This window comes from Mirounga angustirostris, unplaced genomic scaffold (genome assembly GCF_029215605.1).
Source record: "Mirounga angustirostris isolate CCGP_5_RB_7025 unplaced genomic scaffold, mMirAng1.0.hap1 SCAF_2, whole genome shotgun sequence".
In the NCBI taxonomy this organism is placed as follows: Eukaryota; Metazoa; Chordata; class Mammalia; order Carnivora; family Phocidae; genus Mirounga; species Mirounga angustirostris.
The window spans coordinates 66,045,963-66,066,771 of NW_026991710.1; the positions used below are offsets into that span (position 1 = coordinate 66,045,963).

General features: G+C 44.0%; 2 protein-coding genes and 1 non-coding gene across 42 annotated transcripts in view; all 3 read right to left on the minus strand.

Annotated features, from left to right (window-relative positions):
• SCD5 (stearoyl-CoA desaturase 5) overlaps nt 1-2,869 on the minus strand; it is a 153,028-nt gene extending 150,159 nt beyond the window's left edge. The window contains exon 1 of the mRNA XM_045880895.3: nt 2,255-2,869. Within this exon, the coding sequence (XP_045736851.1) occupies nt 2,255-2,486 (232 nt within the window). The 5' untranslated portion in view covers nt 2,487-2,869. The remainder of the gene's footprint in view (nt 1-2,254) is intronic.
• Nucleotides 2,870-17,043: 14,174 nt separating this feature from the next.
• Nucleotides 17,044-20,809, minus strand: part of SEC31A (SEC31 homolog A, COPII coat complex component) — an 86,115-nt gene continuing 82,349 nt past the window's right edge. For 39 of the 40 annotated variants that reach the window (XM_064584685.1, XM_054508846.2, XM_054508848.2 and 36 more), the window contains 2 exons: nt 18,929-19,000; nt 17,044-17,884 (listed from right to left, as the gene is read on the minus strand). In XM_064584685.1, coding sequence (XP_064440755.1) covers nt 17,705-17,884; nt 18,929-19,000 — 252 coding nt within the window. In that variant the 3' untranslated portion in view covers nt 17,044-17,704. Of the gene's footprint in view, nt 17,885-17,925; nt 18,578-18,928; nt 19,001-20,809 lie in introns of those variants that run through there. The other variant, XM_064584696.1, reaches the window with a different exon arrangement.
• On the minus strand, nt 20,441-20,547 carry LOC123849101 (U6 spliceosomal RNA). Its single transcript, XR_006791942.1, has one exon. It is a non-coding gene; the product is annotated as a U6 spliceosomal RNA (small nuclear RNA).

The window sequence follows — 20,809 nt, forward strand, 5'->3', positions numbered from 1 at the left end:
GGGCTGAGGTAGGTGTCCTCTGGCCAAGGTCTTTCAGAAACAAAGATTCTGTCTTCACCACAGGTAACAGCCTGAAAAGGGCAGAAGCGACTCGGCAAGCCTGGAAAGGAGGCCTCGTCCTTGTGGCTCCTGAGGGGGTGCTAGGGTCGGCAGGGTTTGGGGGCCGTAGGGAGCAGAGCCCGTGGGTCCTGTGGAGCTCCAGACAAATACAGAAATGGTTTAAGTGCTCACTTCTCCCTGAGTTCTCTCTGACACTGCGTTATTAAGGCTAAGCCCCAACTGGCTGGAGGCAGGTGGGCTCTGAAGTCCAGTGGCATATAGTTCCAGCCCTGGAAAGGAGCTCCATGGAGGCTGGGAGAAGGAGGGGGGCCATAAGGGCTTTAGCTGATAGTGTGGGGGTATGGCCATGAAGCAATGGCTGAACATCTTACAATCTAGTCATTTGGAGATGAGGAAAGAAGGAAGGCAGAGAATTAAACCAAGACATAATCACAAAGATGATGGTGAAAAGGACACAAAATTGAGGAGGTGCACTTGGTGGGGGAGGCATGAGCAGGGGGCTGCCAAGAGCTTTTAGGGGACTTAAAAAGACTTCAGGGGCAGGCGCCTGGCTGACTCAGTCCAAAGAGGAGCAAATGACTCTTGATAAAGGGGTTCTGAGTTCCAGCCCCCTGGGCTGCACGCTGAGCTTACTTGAAGGGGGAAAAAAGGTTCCACAGATTCCCAAAGACTCCTCTCACCATCCATCAACCCCGAGGTCCCTCTCTCAGCCACACCCCCTAAGAGTTACGAGGCTCTGGATCGATTTGCTTCCCACAGCAGGGGCTGCAGGGTTTCCAGGGAAGGCTCGAAATCGAGTGGCCTTTTATCAACCTGGGCATTTGAAGCTGGCAACATACCAAATAAGCTTTGCAGAAAGAAGTCTTCTTATTTTCTTCCTTTTCCCCTCTGGAAATAAAAGTAGGTTGTGTAGGGGCGCCTGGGTGGCTCAGTTGTTAAGCGTCTGCCTTCGGCTCGGGTCATGATCCCAGGGTCCTGGGATAGAGCCCCACATCAGGCTCCCTGCTCGGTGGGAAGCCTGCTTCTCCCTCTCCCACTCCCCCTGCTTGTGTTCCCTCTCTCGCTGTGTCTCTCACTGTCAAATAAATAAAATCTTTAAAAAAAAAAAAAAAAAAAAAAGTAGGTTGTGTTTCTCTCTGCCCCCGGTCCTTGGAGATCCCCGAACCTGGAGCTGAAAGGGCTTCTTGGATTACCTCATCAAATTCTCAGCGCAGGATATCAAGGCCTGCGCCTTCTGTCCTGGCTACCGCCCCTGAGGTGACCGAAGCTGAAACCAGTCACTGGGACCAGGGGGACCTGCGAGGTGGTTCAGAGGCCACCGACTTGAGTCGTGTAGGGCAGGCACTGAGCCCCTGGGGCGCAGGAAATGGGGGAGAGGGTGGGTGCAGCGGGCCACTCCTGGGCTCCCCCCACCACCAGCAAGGATGGGGGTGCTAGGACGGAGGGTGGTGGGAGAGTCAGAGGTGCGGCGACAGACCCGCACTGGCCAGAGAAGAACGGGGCCTGGAGGAGGCTCTGCACGGCCACAGTTATCGCTTGTGCTGGGGGCAGACCGATCTCGCCGAGGGCTCGGGTTGCTCGCCAAGAAACTTCTGGGACCGTGTAAGTGCAACTGGGCATAGCAGATCACGGAGGGGGCAGGGACAGGGGCCTGTGCGGGCAGGAGGGGAACTGGTTTCTTCCATCTCATGCGTGAAAATCAAGACTGTTTCTGTGCCGGGTCTCTCCACCCTCCTCCCCTCCCTTTCTCGTGCTTAACTCGGCCCCAAGGTCCGTGGCCCGTGGGAGAGACGGAGAACCTGAAAGGCGGCAGATGGGAGGGCCCCCGGGACCCGCACGGGCGACACAACCACCGCGCCTGTCTTCCCTCCGGCGAAGCCCAGTTCAGCCTGCGCCCAGTGTGTCCCCTGGAGCTCCTCTGCGCACAGCGTGGAGCCTCAGGACTCCGGGTCCCTCCCGCTCGCCATCCAGGAGCCGGCGAATGCGCCTACTCAGCCAGACAGCGGGGGAGCCAGAAGTTGCAAACACCTGGACAGAAATACCAGCCCGTCCCAAAGGCCCGACAGCTGCAGGTCAAGGGAGAGGGGCGCGTGGGAGAAGCGAGGGGCGAGCGGAGCGGCGGCCGGCGACCCCGCGCGCCCCGGCGCGGCCTCGCCACGGTGCCCGGGGCACAGGGGGCGCCGGCGGAACTTACCCCAGAGCAGAGTGAGCGGCTTGGCTGTGGGGATAAGCGCCAGGGAGTACACGGCCCCCAAGTGGAGCAGGCTCATCAGGACGACGTTCCTCCAGACGATGTTCTGCCGCGGCCCGCGCGCGCCGGGGCCCTGCTGGCCGCCGCCGGCCCCCGAGCCTTCGACCCTCGCACGGATCTCCTCCTTGGCGTTGCGGAAGGGGACCTGAGCCCCGTCGGCCGCCGGGCCTGGCATGGCTGGGAGAGGTGGGCGCCCGCGGCAGCAGGCAGCAGGCAGCAGGCAGCAGGCAGGCGCTCGGCTGGCGCGGAGCTCTCCAGTGGGGGCGGGGGCCTCTGCCTTTTGTTGGGGGGTGGGGTGGGGAGGTGGTCTCTGCACTCCTGTCCCCGCCTTCCCTTCCCTTCTCTGCTTCCTTCTCTCTTCTTCGGGCTGTCAGCGTGGACTAAGAATGCAAAGCTTGGCGCCCGGCATCTGTTGCTGGCGAATCACCCAAGCGGCTGCCGGGGCCGCACTCGGCTGCGAGGAAGAGGAGGCGAGCGCCCGGGGCGGGAAGGGGCGCGGAGTGGGCGGAGGGCGTGTGGAAAGGGAGCGGGAGGGCGCACCGGGAGGGAGCACTCGGAGGGAGCCGAGGAAGAAAGACCTGCAGAGCCACAGCCAATCAGGATCGCCTGTGGGGCTCTTAAAGAGGAAGGCGCCCTCCGGGCCTCCGCCGCCCCGGCTTCCCAGAGCCGGACGCGCGAGCCCGCTGGGCTGGCGGCTGGCGGCTGGCCCCCTCCGCCCGCGGGTGGTGAGGAGGGGCTCCCCCGACAGGGAGCTCATAGCACTTTTGTCGTTTTTGTGTGCTTCTCCAGTGCCAAAAAAATACCTTTGCCTTTTGAAATGCCCCCCCCCACACACTTTGGAAGCCACAGTCCACTCGTGTTGGCGAATTTAAAATACTTGTCTGAGTCGCAACACGTTAAGGCCATATCCGAGATGAGAACCAGAAGTCCGCGCGTCTGCCGGTTCGTATGGCTCCTCGGGCCGTGGAGGGATGAAGGCAGCTCCTCAACTTTTAATTAGGCAGCTGCAGCCAGACACACAGTAGGTGCTCAGTTAGTGCCTATTAGATGATACATGCACGATTTAGTAGCCAACAGTACCCTGCCCCTCGCGCAGCCCATCATCCGCGCAGCTCTGCTTATGGCCTATTCTGGGCTAACCAGCGCACTTCCGGACTGTCTCCTTAGTCCTCAGTTGTTGAAATACCGTAAAGTCAGCACCATTGTGAATGGGGCTTTAGAAAAATCACCCAGAACATTCCAAGGAAAATTAACCCGTGAAAAAATTTGTGTCTGCTCATTCTTCTCTTTGTCGATAATTTAGAGCTGCTTCAGAGGGAGCCCTAATTGTACAGAAATGCTGAGAGGAGTGAGCTGGTCATGTCCCAAGCAGGTGTGGCTGCACCTACAGGCTGGTAGCAGAAGAAAAAGGCCTCAGAACTGGAAGTCAGGGCCTCTGAGTTCTAGCTCTAAGTCAGTGCGACCCAGCTCAGCTCTCCGGACCCAAATTTCCTTACGGGGAACAGAATTCATTTGTACTCTTTCTCCCAACTTGCGAATTCTGTGAATGTGAGTTTGAAGGAGTACCATTATGTTGACAAATAAAGCTGACTTTTGGATTACCCATTGTTAGGAATCCTTTCCAAGATTCTGGGAAAGGGCAAAAAATTACAAATAACTGCCTGAAAGGGCCATATGTGAGCATCTTATTGTTAGCCAACCTGAACCAGTCCAATCAGCCAGATTGAAATAATGTCTGATTTAAAATGGAAGCAAGGTATGTTGCTGTGGAATTGGAGCCACTGAGGCAGTGTTATGGTGGCGCTTCAGATGGAGCTGAAATCATAGAATGAAAGGAAATTTGCCTGGCGGCCAGCCGGATAAATGTTGGCACTGAATTAGGACTAGTGAGACAATAGAACATGAAACTAGAGGCTATCGATTTCATTAACCTGCTCAACCTGGGCTTTATAATGAACCACTTTTTCTTCTCATGAGTCCTCTCCTTCCCACTCCCACCAGACCCACATACTGCCTGCAAGTCTTTAGTTCAGACTGTCCTTTCTCTCACGGGTGGACTAGTTACTTGGCAAAAAATCGCTGGGTTGTTGTAATGACTCCTCCCACTCACTCTAACCATTTGATCGTTTGTTTGGGATTTGTTGGGCACCTGCTATGTGCCAGGACTAGTGGACACTTGGGGATACAAGGATGAATGAGGTATGGTCCCTGCCCTAAAGGAACTCCTCATCTGGGCGGGAAGACAGATCAAACAAATGTAACCTCTTGGCTATGACCTTAGAAGGGCAGGAAGTTCCAGTCCATTATCAGAAAAAAAACTTTTTATTATACATCAAGCATACATACCAAAAGTCCAGGGGAGGCAGCAAAACAGGTCTTTGCTTGACCCCTGCGTACATTATCTGTTGGATAAGCCACTCTGTCTTGAACCTATCTTGAATGAACATCTTCCTCTCTTCCCTCCAATAATGAATCAGACTGGGTTGGGCCAGTCATTTCAGCAGATTGGACTCAGGATGGAGAAGGGGATGTTTGTATGTGTTGCGGGTCGGGGGAAGTGCTCTTTAGGTCTTTCAGATCCTGCCTACAAAAGGATGATTGAAGAAAAATGGTTCTTCCAGATCCAATCTCAGAGTGAAACCTCTACAGATATAAGATATACTCTTGCTGATAAAGACTGTCCCCTGTAGCATATTATGCCATCAGGGCTACTGTCTCTTTTCCAATCTAAGGTCTTTTATTTTCTTAGCTTCTGGTCAAGATCTCAGAAGTGGATGAGTGTTCCTCTCAACCCTTACTGGGGGCAAATGGGATAGTAAACTTTATCCTGTCAAACAATTATCAAAAATGTGGTAAGAGCCCTAATAGTTGTATGTACAAGATAAAAAAATGGAAGCACAAAGGAAGGAATAGTGGGGTGGGGGGGAGAGGGGTAATATCCAAGTAGGATTTTTTTTTTTTTTAAAGATTGTATTTATTTATTTGAGAGAGAGAGACACAGCGAGAGAGGGAACACAAGCAGGGGGAGTGGGAGAGGGAGAAGCAGGCTTCATGCTGAGCAGGGAGCCCGACGTGGGGCTCGATCCCAGGACCCTGGGATCATGACCTGAGCCGAAGGCAGACGCTTAACGACTGAGCCACCCAGGCGCCCCACCAAGTAGGACTTTTTAACTTGATTTTTTAAAGTTTTTTTTTTTAATTCGTGGTAAAATATGCATAAATCTTAACCATTTTTGAACATACAGTTTAGTAGTGTTAAATATATAATAATAAAATAGATATATAAATCTTCAGACCTTTTTCAACTTGCAAAACTGAAACTCTATGCACATTAAACAAGAATCCCCCATTTTTCCCTCTCCCTAGCCTGGCAACCATCATTGTACTTTCTGTTTCTTTGAGTTTGATTACTCTAGATACCTTGTATAAGTGGAATCATACACTTTGTCTTTGTATGACTGGCTTATTTCACTTAGCACAATGTCTTCAAGGTTCATCCATGTTGTAGTGTGTGTCAGAATTTCCTTCCTTTTCAAGGCCAAATAATATCCCATTGTATGTATATACCATATTTTGCTTACCCATTAATCCTATAGTGGACACTTGAGTTCCTTCCACCTTTTTGCTATTGTGAATAATGCTACTCTGGGTATAGGGATACAACTATCTCTCTGAAACTGCTTTCAACTCTTTTGGATCTATACCCAGAAGGAGTATCGATGGATTTTATGGTAATTTTATTTTTAATTTTTGGGGAACTCCATACTGTTTCCCATAGCAGCAGCAGCACCATTTACATGGCCACCAACAATGTGCAAGAGTTCCAGTTTCTCCACATCCTCACTAATGCTTGTTATTTTTGTTGGGGATTTTTTGGTTTTTTTGGATTTTTTTTTTTTTTTTTTTTAGATTACAGCCATCCTAATGGATGTGAGGTGATATTTCATTGTGGTTTTGATTTACTTTTCCCTAATAGTCAGTGATGTTGGGCATCTTTTCATGGACTTGTTGGCCATTTGCAGGTCATCTTTGGAGAAGCATCTATTCTAGTCCTTTGCCCATTTTTTGATCGGGTTTTTGTTGTTGTTGTTCAGTTATAAGAGTTCTTTACATACTCTGAATATTAACCCCTTATTAGATAAATGGTTTGGAAATATTTTCTCCCATCCCAAAGGTTGCCTTTTCACTGTGGATTGTGTCCCTTGATGCATAGAAGTTTTAAATTTTGATGTAGTCCAATTTACCCATTTTTACTTTTGTTACCTATGCTCTTAGTATCATATCTAAGAAATCATTGTGAAATCCAATGTCATGAAGCTTTTCCCCTGTTTTCTTCGAAGACTTTTTTAGTTTTAGTTCTTATGTTTAGGTCTTTGATCCATTTGGAGTTAATTTTTGTATCTACTGTAAGATGAGGGTTTAACTCCATTCTTCTTCATGTAGATTTTCAGTTTTCCAAACACCATTTGTTGAAGAGACCCTCCTTTCTATTGAATGGTCTTGGCACCCTTATTGGAGGGCATTTGACTGTCTACTCAAGGGTTTATTTCTGGATTCTCTATTCTATTCCATTGGTCTGTACATCTATCTCTATGCCAGTGCCACATTGTTTTGATTATTTTGGCCATTTGGGATCCATTGAGATCCCATATGAATTTAGGATAGATGTTTGTTTTTTTGTTTTTGTTTTTTTTTTTTAAAGATTTTATTTATTTATTTGACAGAGACACAGTGAGAGGGGGAACACAAGCAGGGGGAGTGGGAGAGGGAGAAGCAGGCTTCCCGCGGAGCAGGGAGCCTGATGCGGGGCTTGATCCCAGGACCCCAGGAACATGACCTGAGCCGAAGACAGATGCTTAATGACTGAGCCACCCGGGCGCCCTAGGATAGATGTTTCTATTTCTGCAAAAAATTTCACTGGATTTTGATAGAGATTGCAATATATCTGAAGATCACTTTGGTTACTATTGACATCTTAACAATATTAAGTTTCGAATCCATAAACATGGGATGTCTTTGTATGTGTCTTCTTTAATTTTTCTCAGCAACATTTTGTAGTTTTCAGTGTACAAGTCTTTTGTCTCCTTGGTTAAGTTTGCCAAATGAGGATTTTCAAGGAGTGCTGTCTAATAGAAATATAATACACACACAAACTCAAGCCACATGTACAAATTTAAATTTTCCAGTAGCCACATTAAAAAGGTAGAAAAAATAAATTTCAATAGTTTCTTTAAACCAATCTATCCAAAATATTTTCAATGTGTAATCAATATAAAATTATTAAGACTTTTACACTCCCCCCCCCACACACACTGTACCTTCAAAATCCATTGTTTATAGTTATAGGAGAGCACATTTTAAATTCAGGTTAGCCACATATCAAGTGCTTAATAGCCACGTGTGGCTCCTGGCTACCATATTGGAGAGCACAGTTTTGAATGATGAGTAGTTTATTAGACAAATAAATGGCAGAGGACATTCCAAGCAGAGACAGTAGGGCAAACAAAAGCAAAAGCTTTTGCATTTGGCATTTAGGGAGATGTCTGATATCTTTCATCTGAAGTTAAAGTAGGGAAACAGTGGGAGACGAAGCTGAAATGTCATGCAGTGGGCAGCACATGAAGGTAGGTGGGTCTCAGGAATGTCATGCAGAAAGAGCTATGTGATAGGTGAGCAGAGGCCTGGAAAGGTTTTATGCAACATAATAATCTGATCAAATTTGCATTACTGAAAGACCACTCTAGAGGAGGTGTGGAAAATGACTGGATTGGAGGTAGAGAGAGGAAAGACTGAGGGCAAGAGGACTAGTTGGGGCACTATTTTAACAGTCTGATCATGTGATGATGAAGATCTGAAGTAAAGCAAAGGCACAGATTCTGGAGAAGAGGTAATGCAGAGGAAGACTAAATCCAAAGAAACTAAAATGGAAGAGCCAATAAGACTTCATGCTTAATTGAGCATGAAAGAGGAGGGGGAAAAAATACAGGGTTCTTTTTGGCTCTCTGGATTTGGTATTCAAGTGAAAGACAGTGTCACTTACTGAGATACTAAATCTGTGCTTATTAGCATTTTTGTAAAATGGGGATAATACGTATTTTACAGCATTCTTGTGGCAACTAAGGGTTAGCACAGAGTCTGGCATGTAGTAAGGAGCCCATAAATATTAATCATCATCATTGTCGCCATAATCGTTCTAATCATTTTGGAGACCGGGCCTGAAGAAGCAAGAGCAAGTCAAAAAAAGAAAAAGTCCTGTTTTGTCAGATATCCAAGTAGATCTGTTCAGCAGGTTGTTGAATATATAGGCCTGGAGCCCAACAAAGATCTGGGCTGGAAGAGAACAATTTAGTCACAGTTCAGTATACTAAAATCCATGGCAGTAGAAGCAGTTATCCTGGGAAGGTAGAAGAGGTTCTGGGTAGAATTCTAGTGAACTACTGTTCATGAGAATGGCAAAGAAAGAGAAGTCCCTGGTATAGATTGAGAAGATGAAAGAAGTAGGAGAATCAGCAAAATGTGGGAGAGGATTCACAAAACCGAATGTTACGGAAAAGCTATGGAAAAGGGAGAATGAGGAGCCCAATACATACAAAGGTCATTGCTGACCCTTGCCAAGGTCTTTTCAGTGAGTTATGGGAACAGACCTTACACAAAAATTTAAGAATAAGGAGGAAACAGGCATAGCACATGTATGTAAATCAATTTTCCAAGAAGCTTGGCAGTGAAGAGAAGGATGGAGAAGCAAAATTGAGTGTGTGTCTGAGTGTTCAGATAAGAGGAATTTGAGCATATTTTTTGGCTAGTGGAAAGATAATGGAAGGTCAAAGGTCAAAAATATGAGGAAGGGGTTGCTTGATGGAGCTAGTTTCCTAGGGTTGGGGAGGTTAGGCAGGATGAGATCAGGTGATCAGATGGTTGCACTTTGAGCAGAGGGACAGCTTGTTCTTGAAGACTGGAAGGAAATGAAGAGGAGGGCAGATAAAGGTTCTAGAGTCAGTAAAATGAGGGAGGGTGCCATTGATAGACTATTTCTTCTGAAGGGAAGGTCAGATCATCTGCTGGGTAAGCAGAGTGGGAATTTGGTAGAGACCTGGAGAAAAGTGATGAAGGCTTCCAGAGCTGTTGAGCAGAATGAAAGAGGAAGCTGACCAAGGACCCTTAAAAGGTTGTTGAGCCAAATTAAGGGCCCAACTAAGAATGGATGCTCCAAGCTTATAATGGCTTCAGTCTGCACAGTTATGGTTGCACAGCTTCACTCAGCAGTCTGATGGAATATCCAAATTGAAGTAGGGATGGGGAGTTGATGGGAGGACAGGAGAGCCAGTTAATTGAGGTGCTGGTGAGAGAGAAGTTTGTGCAGAGTCCAGGATGGGGAAAGGAGGTGTGATCAGAAGGGAGCTAAGAACTCATATACAGTAGAGGAATCAAAGGCACCAAGGTTTTGAAAGAAGTTGAAGCAGATTTCTGTTTGTGAGGGAATGAGAATAAAGGAAGTAAAGGTCACCGTGCTCCAAGAGTGGGATTTAGGACTTAAGACCTATAGTGGTAGAAGAGTTTCCAAGGTGAGGCCACAGGATTATAGAAGTGGCTGTTGTTGGAGATGGGGAGGTCAAAGGTACACTGGTGCTGAGGAGACTGAGGTCTACTGGACAGGACCTTCCCAGGAGTTTGAAATCACAGCTGGTGATGTCCAGTTTTAGCTGAAGAAGATTGTGAGCCAGGTGCCCAATGGTTTGGGGGAGGCTTCCTATACTAGGGCAAGTAACTGCTCTCAACGGTCAATGAACACTTACAAAATCACGTGGATATTACATTATTTTCTAATCACCCTAGAGAGGTGGACTTGATGCAGTCATGAAACCTGTCTGACCTGGAAGCCAGGTCTGGGACCTGGGATCCCAGACTGGGAAAAGAAGCATAACTGGGTGGGTAGGTTGGAGGGATTCAGACCTTTCAAGAACAAATTGTAGCTGCAGCAGGGAACTGTGAAATAAAACCAGCTGCTCTGCTTTATCAGGCAACTCCCCTGGTACCAGGAAGGGATGTACCCTGCAACTCTTGTGGAATTAAAGGGAGAGGGAGGGGAGATTGCCTTTTGGATGAGATGCATGGACAACAATTTCAAATGTAAACAACCTTTGTGCACCTGGTGTGAGAAAACCACTCAGAGGCTTTAGATTAATTGCAGGGGAGCATAAAGTTGGGAAGTTAGCCTTCAAGATTACTAGAAGATTGGTTTTGAGAGATACCAACACTATGGGCTTAATAGAAAATTAGTCTTCTCAGCTTCCTCTAGTCACAGAAGGGTCGGCTCCCCCTTTTCTGTATTAAATGGATTGGAAAAATTTCTCATTGAGATTTTATAGCAGTGGATGAAGGGCGGGGGACCTGTTCCTATAAAATGAATTCTATTGCTCTGGATGTGAAGGGAGTGAGGGGGTTTAACAAAAACCCAGCCTTATTACTTAAGACTTCCCACATTTCACATTTCCTGACCACCCTTAATAGAGTGCTACAATTCGGCAGCAGGAAACTAGGCATGGAAGGTAGCCAGATTTGAAGGCCTTTACTTCCTAATTCCTAGATTAAGAGCATCTACTTAATGAAAAATGCACTGGAGTACTGAAGCCAACCCAAAACTGTCTCTTCTGCTGCCCTTTGCAATTTTCCAAGTTATCTTCAGTTTGAATCATGTAACATTCTTTCATTCAATACCTATTTATTGAGCCTCTTCTAGAAGCCAAGCATAAGCTCAGCTCCATGGACAGAGGAGTATGTGGCTATGCTCATGGAGCTCAAGGTCCAGTAGGGAAGCCAGATAGTAATCAAATACTCACTTTAAGAATATACCACAAACTCCAGCAAATGCTATGGGGATCACTAATCATCTTTTAAGACCCAGTCATGGCAAGTTAACATTTGTGAATACCTACACCACATCCCCCTTTGACCAAAACATCTGGCTAAAAACAGGGTGCCCAAACCAAAGCAAACTCCTCCCCACTCTCTCTCCCTGCTGCAAAATCCCAACTCTCTGAAATAAATGAACAAACCCTATTATTGCGACAGAAGACAGTATTGATGTGGTTTTCACCCACATCTCTTCCAGCTCTCTAGTTCCCCTTCCCCCACAAACACCTGCCCATTTTCTTTTAAGATCCTTATTTTGGTTTCCAAGGGCAGATAATAGTAGAGAAGCTCTTATTTACCTCTCAGCATTAGCTGAGTGATTGTTTCTGTTCTCTTTCTCTTTCTCTCCCTGCTGTGTCAATTACCACAGGCTGCTCTTAAAAGGCAAAGGCCCCTGTTGTTCTCAGGCAGGGAGGGGGCATCTGTAAAAAAAGTTCAGGAATGTCAAACGGGTGACCCAGATTTGCAGCATCAGAGAAAAAACTAGTTCATTGTTGATTATCCTATGTAATCAAATGTGGCCTATTCTTGATGTGGGGAACAGGTGTGTAGAATGGTTAATTTCATCGAAATATAGATCATTACAGAGGGAAACTCATGACTTAAGGACCTCAAGGCTGAGCAAATGTTTATTCCAAGTCCTCAAATTAGAAAACTATTTTTTTAATGCCTCCTTACTTATTTCCAATCAAGGAAAGTGCTGCATTGATCTTTCTCCAGATTAGCAGTGAAATTAATTCTACAAAAGGAAAAAAGATATCCAATTATAAATAGGCCTGAGTTGTTTCTGTCATCTTTCTTCAAAGCTTTGATGCTTATCCAAACGTTTTCTATTCCTTTTTGAAGACTTGCAGTTAATATACAAAGATGCTGTGGGAAAGGTAGATGGATAACAGACTTCCGGAGCTGGAAGTGAAATTAGAGATCATCTAATCCTACCCCCTCATTTTACAAATGGGGATTTGGAGGCAGAAAGTGGTGGCATTTGGCTGACAGTAAGTGGCAGGGAAGACACTGAAACCGTTTCTTCTCTCAGACAGGTGCCATGAAACTTTTTACTGTGACCACCAAGGGCTTCCCTCTGGTAGGTAAGGGGTTGTTTTGGCCTACTCTCTCCCCCCTCTTCTCTAAATCGCACCCTTTCCTTTGGGGGAACTGTTCCATGGGGTTTCAAATCACTGTGCTCATACTAGGGTGGGCACACTATGTGGGCCAGCCAATTCTGGCATCCTCTCTGGCCACAGAACTCAGGTAGGTAGTGGGTATGAGACCCACATGGAAGCAACTGGAGTTATCGTTGTAAGCAGTAATTGGGTATTGTGAGAGGTTTCCTCTCCCCTTGGTGTAACACAAGCAGTGGAGATGTAGGCTTTGGGCTGCCAGGGGCCATTTTCCCCAGCACGTAAAGACAACCTGCCTCAGAAGAAGCCAATACACAGTGCTCAATAAGCTTATCCATTTATCATAACCACATTCCTTGTTTGTGGGAAATGCCAGGTGTCTGCAGACTAATAGGAGGGGGAAGCACAAAATCAGAAAGCAGAATGCGTTTTTTGTTGTAGCAGCAGTTACTTTGGGAACAATGTGGTTTTGTGGAAGAAATGTGCTCACTAGGCTGAGATCTGGATTTGAATCCAGCAGTCGACTGCTTACCAGATGCACCAGGCAACTGGAATGAATAGCTTAGCTCCCTGGGCTGATGTGAGGACTTAGAGAGGAAGCGAAGTACCCAGCTCAAGGAAAGGTGAGGTCCCTTTAGGGTGTCCAAGCAGCACCTCCCAGGAGAGAACTCTTTGTGGACTTGGTTTCTGCCTGTTAAAACTGACTTGTTTTCTCCCGAAGACTCCTTCAGGCAAAAAAAGGGTCAGGAAAGTCATCTTACTTGGAGATACAGCCAGAGGGAAAGGAAGTTATTTTAGGTCACGTTTAGGAGATGGTTGCTTTCCTTCTTTACTACAGAAGTCTGGTTTTTTTGTTTTTTGTTTTTCAGAAGTCTGTTTTGATATTCAATTCCACCACACACATTCTAGTCCTCCTAGAGTGGGGAGTTCCTTTACTGGACAAAGTGCAAGATGAAATGATTTCTCATCATTAACCAAATCATACTTATTGGCCAGCCTTAATGGTTCCCTTGAATTATATATTATACTCACTGCCCTTTTACTTATCAGAAAAAAAAAGGTCTGGAACTTTTCTCTTACCGAATTTGAATCCATTCCGTTCCTATGATAGGTTCCCTACTGGTTCATTTTACATCGCCTATCTGGAAACACACATCTGTTTGGACATGAAGTCTTCCTACTGCACTGCATGAAGCCCTTTACAAATATCTACTGAAGTAAAGAAACCAAGTTAGCAACAATGCTAAAATGCTACTCTCCAGAGCTGGGAAGTATAAATGCCTTTAAAGGTATACAAGAGATAATGGCAGATGTTTGAGACACAAATTTCATTAGGATTTACTTCACACAGACTAAAAATCCAACAAACTCTTGTCTTTTTTTGAAATAGAAACTAGGTTTTCTCTATTTCACAAGGCTTCTGAAGCCATCCCCCCCCCAACCCCATGTTTGCACAGCGTGAACCCACTGATACACAAGAGGTGGTTTTAGAAAGGTTATGGACTTGGAAATTATAAGGCACAGCAATAAAAGCAGGAAGGGTCTACCTGATGAACAATAGCCTTTTAGGTCTATGGAATGTCAGCCAAAAATTGAATTCAAATTCAACAGGGAGTACACCTCCATTAAAATAAAGACCTCAGACATTACTGAGTAATGATGTTTGTACAAAGTCATTCTAGGTGTTTTAGACTAACAACATTAACACTGTTTGCTAAATAAATCAGATCTCTAGAAACATGAATCCAGAATGCAAAAAACATGTACCACAGTTATACCAAAGTCTATTTCTGTGGCACCTGGGTGGCTCAGTTGGTTGGGCTCAGGTTATGATCTCAGGGTTGCGGGATCGACTTAGGCCCCATGTGGGGCTCCCACTCAGCAGGGGAGTCTGCTGGAGATTCTTTCTCTCTCTCCCTCTGCCCCTCCCCCCATGCTCGCTCGCTCTCAAATAAATCTTTTAAAAAAAGGTCTATTTTCTCTTGCTGGATTTTATTAGCTTTTTCAAGATCTACACCAACCACCTTAAAACCCACACATCCCATTCCTCCCCGAGCGGGTAAAAAAGCAAACAGCTGGAAATGAAAGAATGGTACAATTTGACTCCCATGAGGCTTAGATGCATACTGTGCAGCCTGGGCCTCGGGGACTGGTACAGTGACAAAGCACCAATGCTACGGAAATGTAGATGAAACAAGCAGTGTACCAGAAAGAGTGGAAATATAAAGCTAATGTTGATTGCTTTTTCTTTGTAATCTAGTTTGACTGAAAGATTTGGCATATTTATCCATTAAGACCAAAAAGTTAAGATTTTCTGTACATAAACAATCCCTCTTATTGACTGCACAATTTGAGATGCTACATGGGACATCCTCAGCATTTGATGAACACCCACAGATCTGTCAGGGGTTCTATTTGGGAATGCTGCCACCACAGCAGTGGAATAACAAAATAAAGAGGGGCGCATGCACCCTGATGCATGTATGCATACACAAACACGTGGACGCTACTTGCTGAATCTTCACGACAGTTCCCAACGAAGTCTCCACCACAGCAGAAGGGTCAACAGTTGGCTTTGCAGTCACTTTTAGGTGAACCCAAATCTGGCTCAGGAGACAAACGGTTATCAGAGAAGTGTTAACCAGTCACCATCCCTTTTACCTTTTAGGCAGGAGTTAATCAGGGTACATCTGGTTGCCAGGAACTCTACTGTCCTCCAGGATACATGGGAGTTTTCTGAATCCAAAGGAATATATAGGCTCATCGGGCTCTCAATAGTCAAGTATAGAGCAGTTGTTCCCAACCTTTTCCTGCTGCCACACTATCCAAATGCACAACGACTTCCATCAGCTATGTATCCCATTACGTATAAAGATTTTCAAATGGGGCCTAAGAATACATCCATCCCACCCAGCACAAACGGTCATATGAAAAATGGAGAAGAGCAGATGCAATATAAAAAATCACCTCCCAGAGATCTGATACATCTCCTGGCTGACACCCAGCCCCACCTACCAGGTTCCCTCACACCCCTTTCCTTGTTTAAAATTAAGTAGGTTAAAGAAATAAAACGCACCCAATGTAAGGGCAAAACTGAACAAATTTGGGATGCAGAAGAATGACTCGTCACTATGCATGAAGTAATGGCAAGGATACAGCTGTGACTTTCCCAGACTAAACAGATCCACCGCATCTTTGTGTAATAACTTTATACAGAGGTGCCTGAATTGTGCGGGTATACAATGCAATGTCTTTGGAGGTGAAAACGTTAAAAACAGGCTCATTTACAAAATTAAGTTGGAATTTTTTTCTCTAATTTTATAAAAAAAAACTTTTTGAAAGTTGTTCTGCTTTTCTTCAAGAAAACAAACTATGCTCTTTCCATAATCTCTTGTTATCTTCATACTTCAGAGACAACACAGTATTTTGGGTTCAGCTCCTCTTACCACCATCCATTTATGTGGAACTTTTCCAAGGTTATAAGTCTTGTGGAAAAATGTCTGCACAGTAGGGGAAAAAATATCACAATGCTGTACTGAAAAAGGAGGATAATGGCTGCTCAGATGTCAGTGACACACTGTTTTTTTTACACTCATACTCGTAAAATCTTTGGGGTTGGCCAGGGCTCTACTGCTACCTACTCTTGTTTCTCCTCTTTTGGGAATTTGTTTTTTCATAAAATGCTGCCAACTATGCCACTATCATATCAGAGTAAACATAAAACAGACCCTAACTATAAGGACAACAGATGAAAAAAATTGCTAGAGGCCAGCCTGCTGTTCCGATGGGGTCTTGGGCTGACCCCACAGTTGAGAGTCAGATCCCAAAGGTCAAGCACTCACTTGCCACTCACTTCAGTGAGTCACAGAACTAAGGCGACTACACTCCCAGGCGACTGAAGGCAGGGCGCTGAGAGATCACCCCAGTCCTGAGGTTCCAATGTTCACACACGCTATCAAGGTCCTCCTTTTTTTGGTTATAAAACTATTCTGAGCTAAACACCGAGGGATTAATTTTTAAAAGAGGGGTTTTATTTGGCAAGTAGGGAATCCCAGCAAAAGAAAATGAGAGGTTCTGGGAACCTACTTCACTCAGGATGTACAAAGCCTGACGAACTACTCTTACTACTCTTACTGGAACTACTCTAACTCTTTGAAACAGCAACTCCACAGTAGTTACAGTGTGTATTTTCTCAGTTTCCAACCTACTTATGTGAAATTACATAATGTAACAATGAAGAATTATTAGTATCTAATTCTCAAGATTCTATGGGGACCATTATCTTTTGTTTACCACTGTTTGTTGTTCTTTTTTTTTTTTTTTAAAGATTTTACTTATTCGACAGAGAGACACAGTGAGAAAGGGAACACAAGCCGGGGGAGTGGGAGAGGGAGAAGCAGGCTCCCCGCAGAGCAGGGAGCCTGATACGGGGCTCGATCTCAGGACCCTGGGATCATAACCTGAGCCGAAGGCAGACGCTTATCGACTGAGCCACCCAGGCGCCCCACCACACTGTTTGTTCTTAAGACAAATTATAATAAAATCACTTAACAGAAAAACTGGCTGAAAAATGTCTGCCTTAGAGTTAGAAATTAAAGTTTTCCTTCTAAATTTAAACCTCAGAGCTCTCAGTGACTTTTAAAAAGTGGATGAACAAATTTCTAAATATAAACTGGAGATAATTCAATCTTAAAACTGAAATGGAATATTGAAAACATTTATTAATACAAAAAAGTCAATGCATTCCACAGAATGAAAATGCTCAGTCTTTTCCAACAGATATTTAAAGCTAGTGATCCCACTCTTCATTAATCTTTCCTAAAATCTATGTAGCAACCTCTAGATTTAGTTATTTGTTCAGGACCTGAGTGAAGCCAAAGACACAAAAAATAGGGATTAAACCAAACTCTGAGCAGCTGTTTAAAAAAAAAAAGACTATATACACATAAAATAGGATTACACACTTTAATGTGATTGACACAGAGGAAGTAGGGAGGACCCGAAAGAAACTTAGTTTTAGCTCCGCTTTATGCATAACCAGATGCTCTTTTTCCAAAAAGTATACTGAGGTTTTAAAAAACACATTTTATCAGAATACTTCAGGAAAACACACTATGTGTAATCCAGGAAATACACTATTTGCAGAATAGGAAAATCATCATGGGCAATAAAAGATTAAAATAAAAGAAAGCACCTGGGTTTTGAGCAGTTCTAAGGTGAGTATATCTGCAGAAATAGTGTAAATGCTCTTGACTGGCTGTTAATGGAAACATGCTAATGAGGATTGGTCCATATCTTAACATTTTTAAAAATATGTTTCTTTGGAAAAATGGCAATATGGGCTGGGAGTAAAGATGTCCTTTTAGACACCCAGCTTATTGGCTTGGGTGAGAACGACTTTGAGAACTGGCATGAAAGCTGAGGTCTCACTGAAGTTGCTGGTGCTAACTATGTGGGTGTGGATGGTCAATCCTTCTGAGTAGTTTCGCGATTCAATGCTCCTTGCAATGTTGTGTAAACCACTGATGATTGTGGGTGAAAGCTGAAATAAAGGTAGAATCAAGAGAAAAAAATTAAATTAAGGAAGAATTTCCCATAAACCCTGATATTTAAAAGGAGACTGAAACAAATATTATAAAAAAGCAAATAAACCATTTAGCTTTTCTAAAAAGAGTTTTTTGGACCAAGCAACTCTTTAAGTTATAAAGGAGAACCACGACAAGATGATTAATGTAAGGAGATTATTATGAATTATGAAAATGTATGAGTCAGTTAATTTTTTTATAGAAGCCAGCTTTCCTCCCCCAAGTTGAAATGCTAACGTCTTTCTCCACTTAAGAGCGTTAATTCTTCAAATATTTTAGATATAGCCTCACACCTTTTAAAACTTTTCCCATGCACATGAAGGAATTTAAAGGTTCTTAATCATTTTATCTCAACGTAAGGACCCAATGTACTGTAAAACCATGTCTACAGTACAGACCCTAAACTTGCGGTCCACTTGTGTTCATAGGGCAGCAGCTACCATGTACTCAATTTATCAATTCTTCACTGCTTTTTGTAATCTTACCATCTCTTAAAACCGTAACATCTTGTTTTTATCCCATGTCATTACTTGGATTATATGCCTATACTTCTGAGGGAAGAATTTATTTTGGATCAGTCCATGGACCACACCACTTCCACTGTTACATCAAATTTCTTTGGTTCTCATGACATGAGTGGTTATTTTTATCTGATGGGATTGATGTGAGGAATGGAGAAGAGGAATGTTAAAATGCAGAAAATATAGCCACATATAAAACGAACAGAAGGCCAGTTACCTTAGGGCCAATACAAAGCAGATTATATTTCTACTCTTTGTTATAAGAAAAGTTAAAATTGCACCCCTATCTCACAAACACACACCCTCTCTCCTATTCCCTCATCCCCAAATTTAAATGACATATAAAATTCAGTTAGAGAAAGCCCATTCTATCACTGTCATCACAATTTTGCCCCCAAATATATTACATGCTAGTGCTGATGAGATGTTTACTAGAAACTAGGAATGATTATTATGAATCCTTTTTCCCCACAAACTTACTGTCTGTTCCCTAAGTTTATCATACAGAAACTCCAAGCGTTTGCTGGCGTCATCTAGCTTCCTCTTGGTTTGCTGTAGGAGAAGAAAAACAGATGTGTTACATTTGGATACTTAACTTTTATCCAAAGACCTTGCCCTATCTCATTTCACTAACCCTTACACCCCTGATGCTGAACAGCTTCATTTTATAAGGAAATGGAGGCAACTATGACTCAGAAACTTGAACAGACCATTAGGACAGAGTTCAGTAACCTATTAATGGGGAAGCGTAGGAGGATAAGGGGCTTCCTTCTGGAGTGCAAACTGGAGTAGTGGTTGGATTTCACATGAACTGTCAGCTCATTTGACAAGGTGTGTTCATGTATAACTGCACTATCCACAAGCAACAGGAAGGGCCATCTGGAGGCAGCAGTGGGTCACTGTATTACAGGAAAGAGGATCTAAGGACAGCTATTTACAACAGCAGCAAACACAGAAGTGAACTGGAATCTTACTGTAACCTTTCAAAAATATTACTTATATACTCAGTCACATTAATATGTTTAATCCTGCTTCTGAGCTTTCTTTTTTCTTTTTTCTTTTTTTAAGTAGGATCCATGCCCAGCTGTGGAGTCCAGTGTGGGGCTTGAACTCATGACCCCCGAGATCAAGACCTGAGCTGAGATCAAAAGTTGGATGCTTAACTGATGGAGCAACCCAGGTGCCCCTTTTTCTGAGCTTTTAAAACACCAAGAAGGAAAAAAAAGAAAATTACCTTCTGGTGGCTTAAGATTACTAAAAAGGAAGTAGTAAAATGAGTTCTTAAATCAAGGAGTCCTCCCACCTCCCAATCCTCGTTCTAGAAATATAGTGAGAGAAAACTATTCTAAAACTAAAATTAAAGGCTTCAATTACAATGTAATTAAGCTAATAATGTACATTATGCAACAGCTTTAGAAGTGACACTGTTTTTCAGTATTTATTGAGTGCCTACTATGTGCCATGCTCATGTCTCAGGGACCTCAAATTCTACTGGGTGGGAAAAAGATACTAAATAAACAGTATGTTGTAGATGAGATGGTGATGAATGCCATGAGGAAAGAGTTAACAGAGTGAGGGGCTAGAAGTTTAGGAGTATGAGGTGTTAAAGAAAGGCTGGGTAGCTACTGGGACATTTGAAAAGCCTGGAAAAAGGGTGGAGTAATGCAGTTATGTGGGGGAAGATTCCAGGCAGAAGGAGCAGCAAGTACAAAGCTGTTGATGCTGACATGCTCTTGGTATGTTGGAGGAAGGAATGTCAATCTATCAAAAGAGAAAGGAAAAGCTCTGAATATTTCCCCACAGAGATGATGTTAGCTATGGGTTTTTCATATACGGCTTTTATTATGTTGAAGTATGTTCCCTCTACACCTACTTTGTTGAAGGTTTTTATCAGGAATGGATTTTGTACTTTGTCAAATGCTTTTTCTGCATCTATTGAAATGACCATGTAGGTTTTTATCCTTTCTCTGCCAGATGTGATGCATCACTTTGATTGGTCTGTGAATATTCACAAATTTGTGTGTCATCCTTGTGCAGGGACCATGCTAATCTTCTCTATATTGGTCCAATTTCAGTATATGTGCTGCTGAAGTAAGCAATGATTGATCTATGAATACTGAACCAGCCTTGCATCCCGGGAATAAATCCCACTTGACTGTGGTGAATAATTTTTTTGTTTGTTGGTAAATGATTTTTTTTTTTTTTTTAAGATTTTATTTATTTATTTGACAGAGAGAGAGAGAGAGACAGCGAGAGAGGGAACACAAGCAGGGGGAGTGGGAGAAGGAGAAGCAGGCTTCCCGCCGAGCAGAGAGCCCAATGCGGGGCTCGATCCCCAGACCCTGGGATCATGACCTGAGC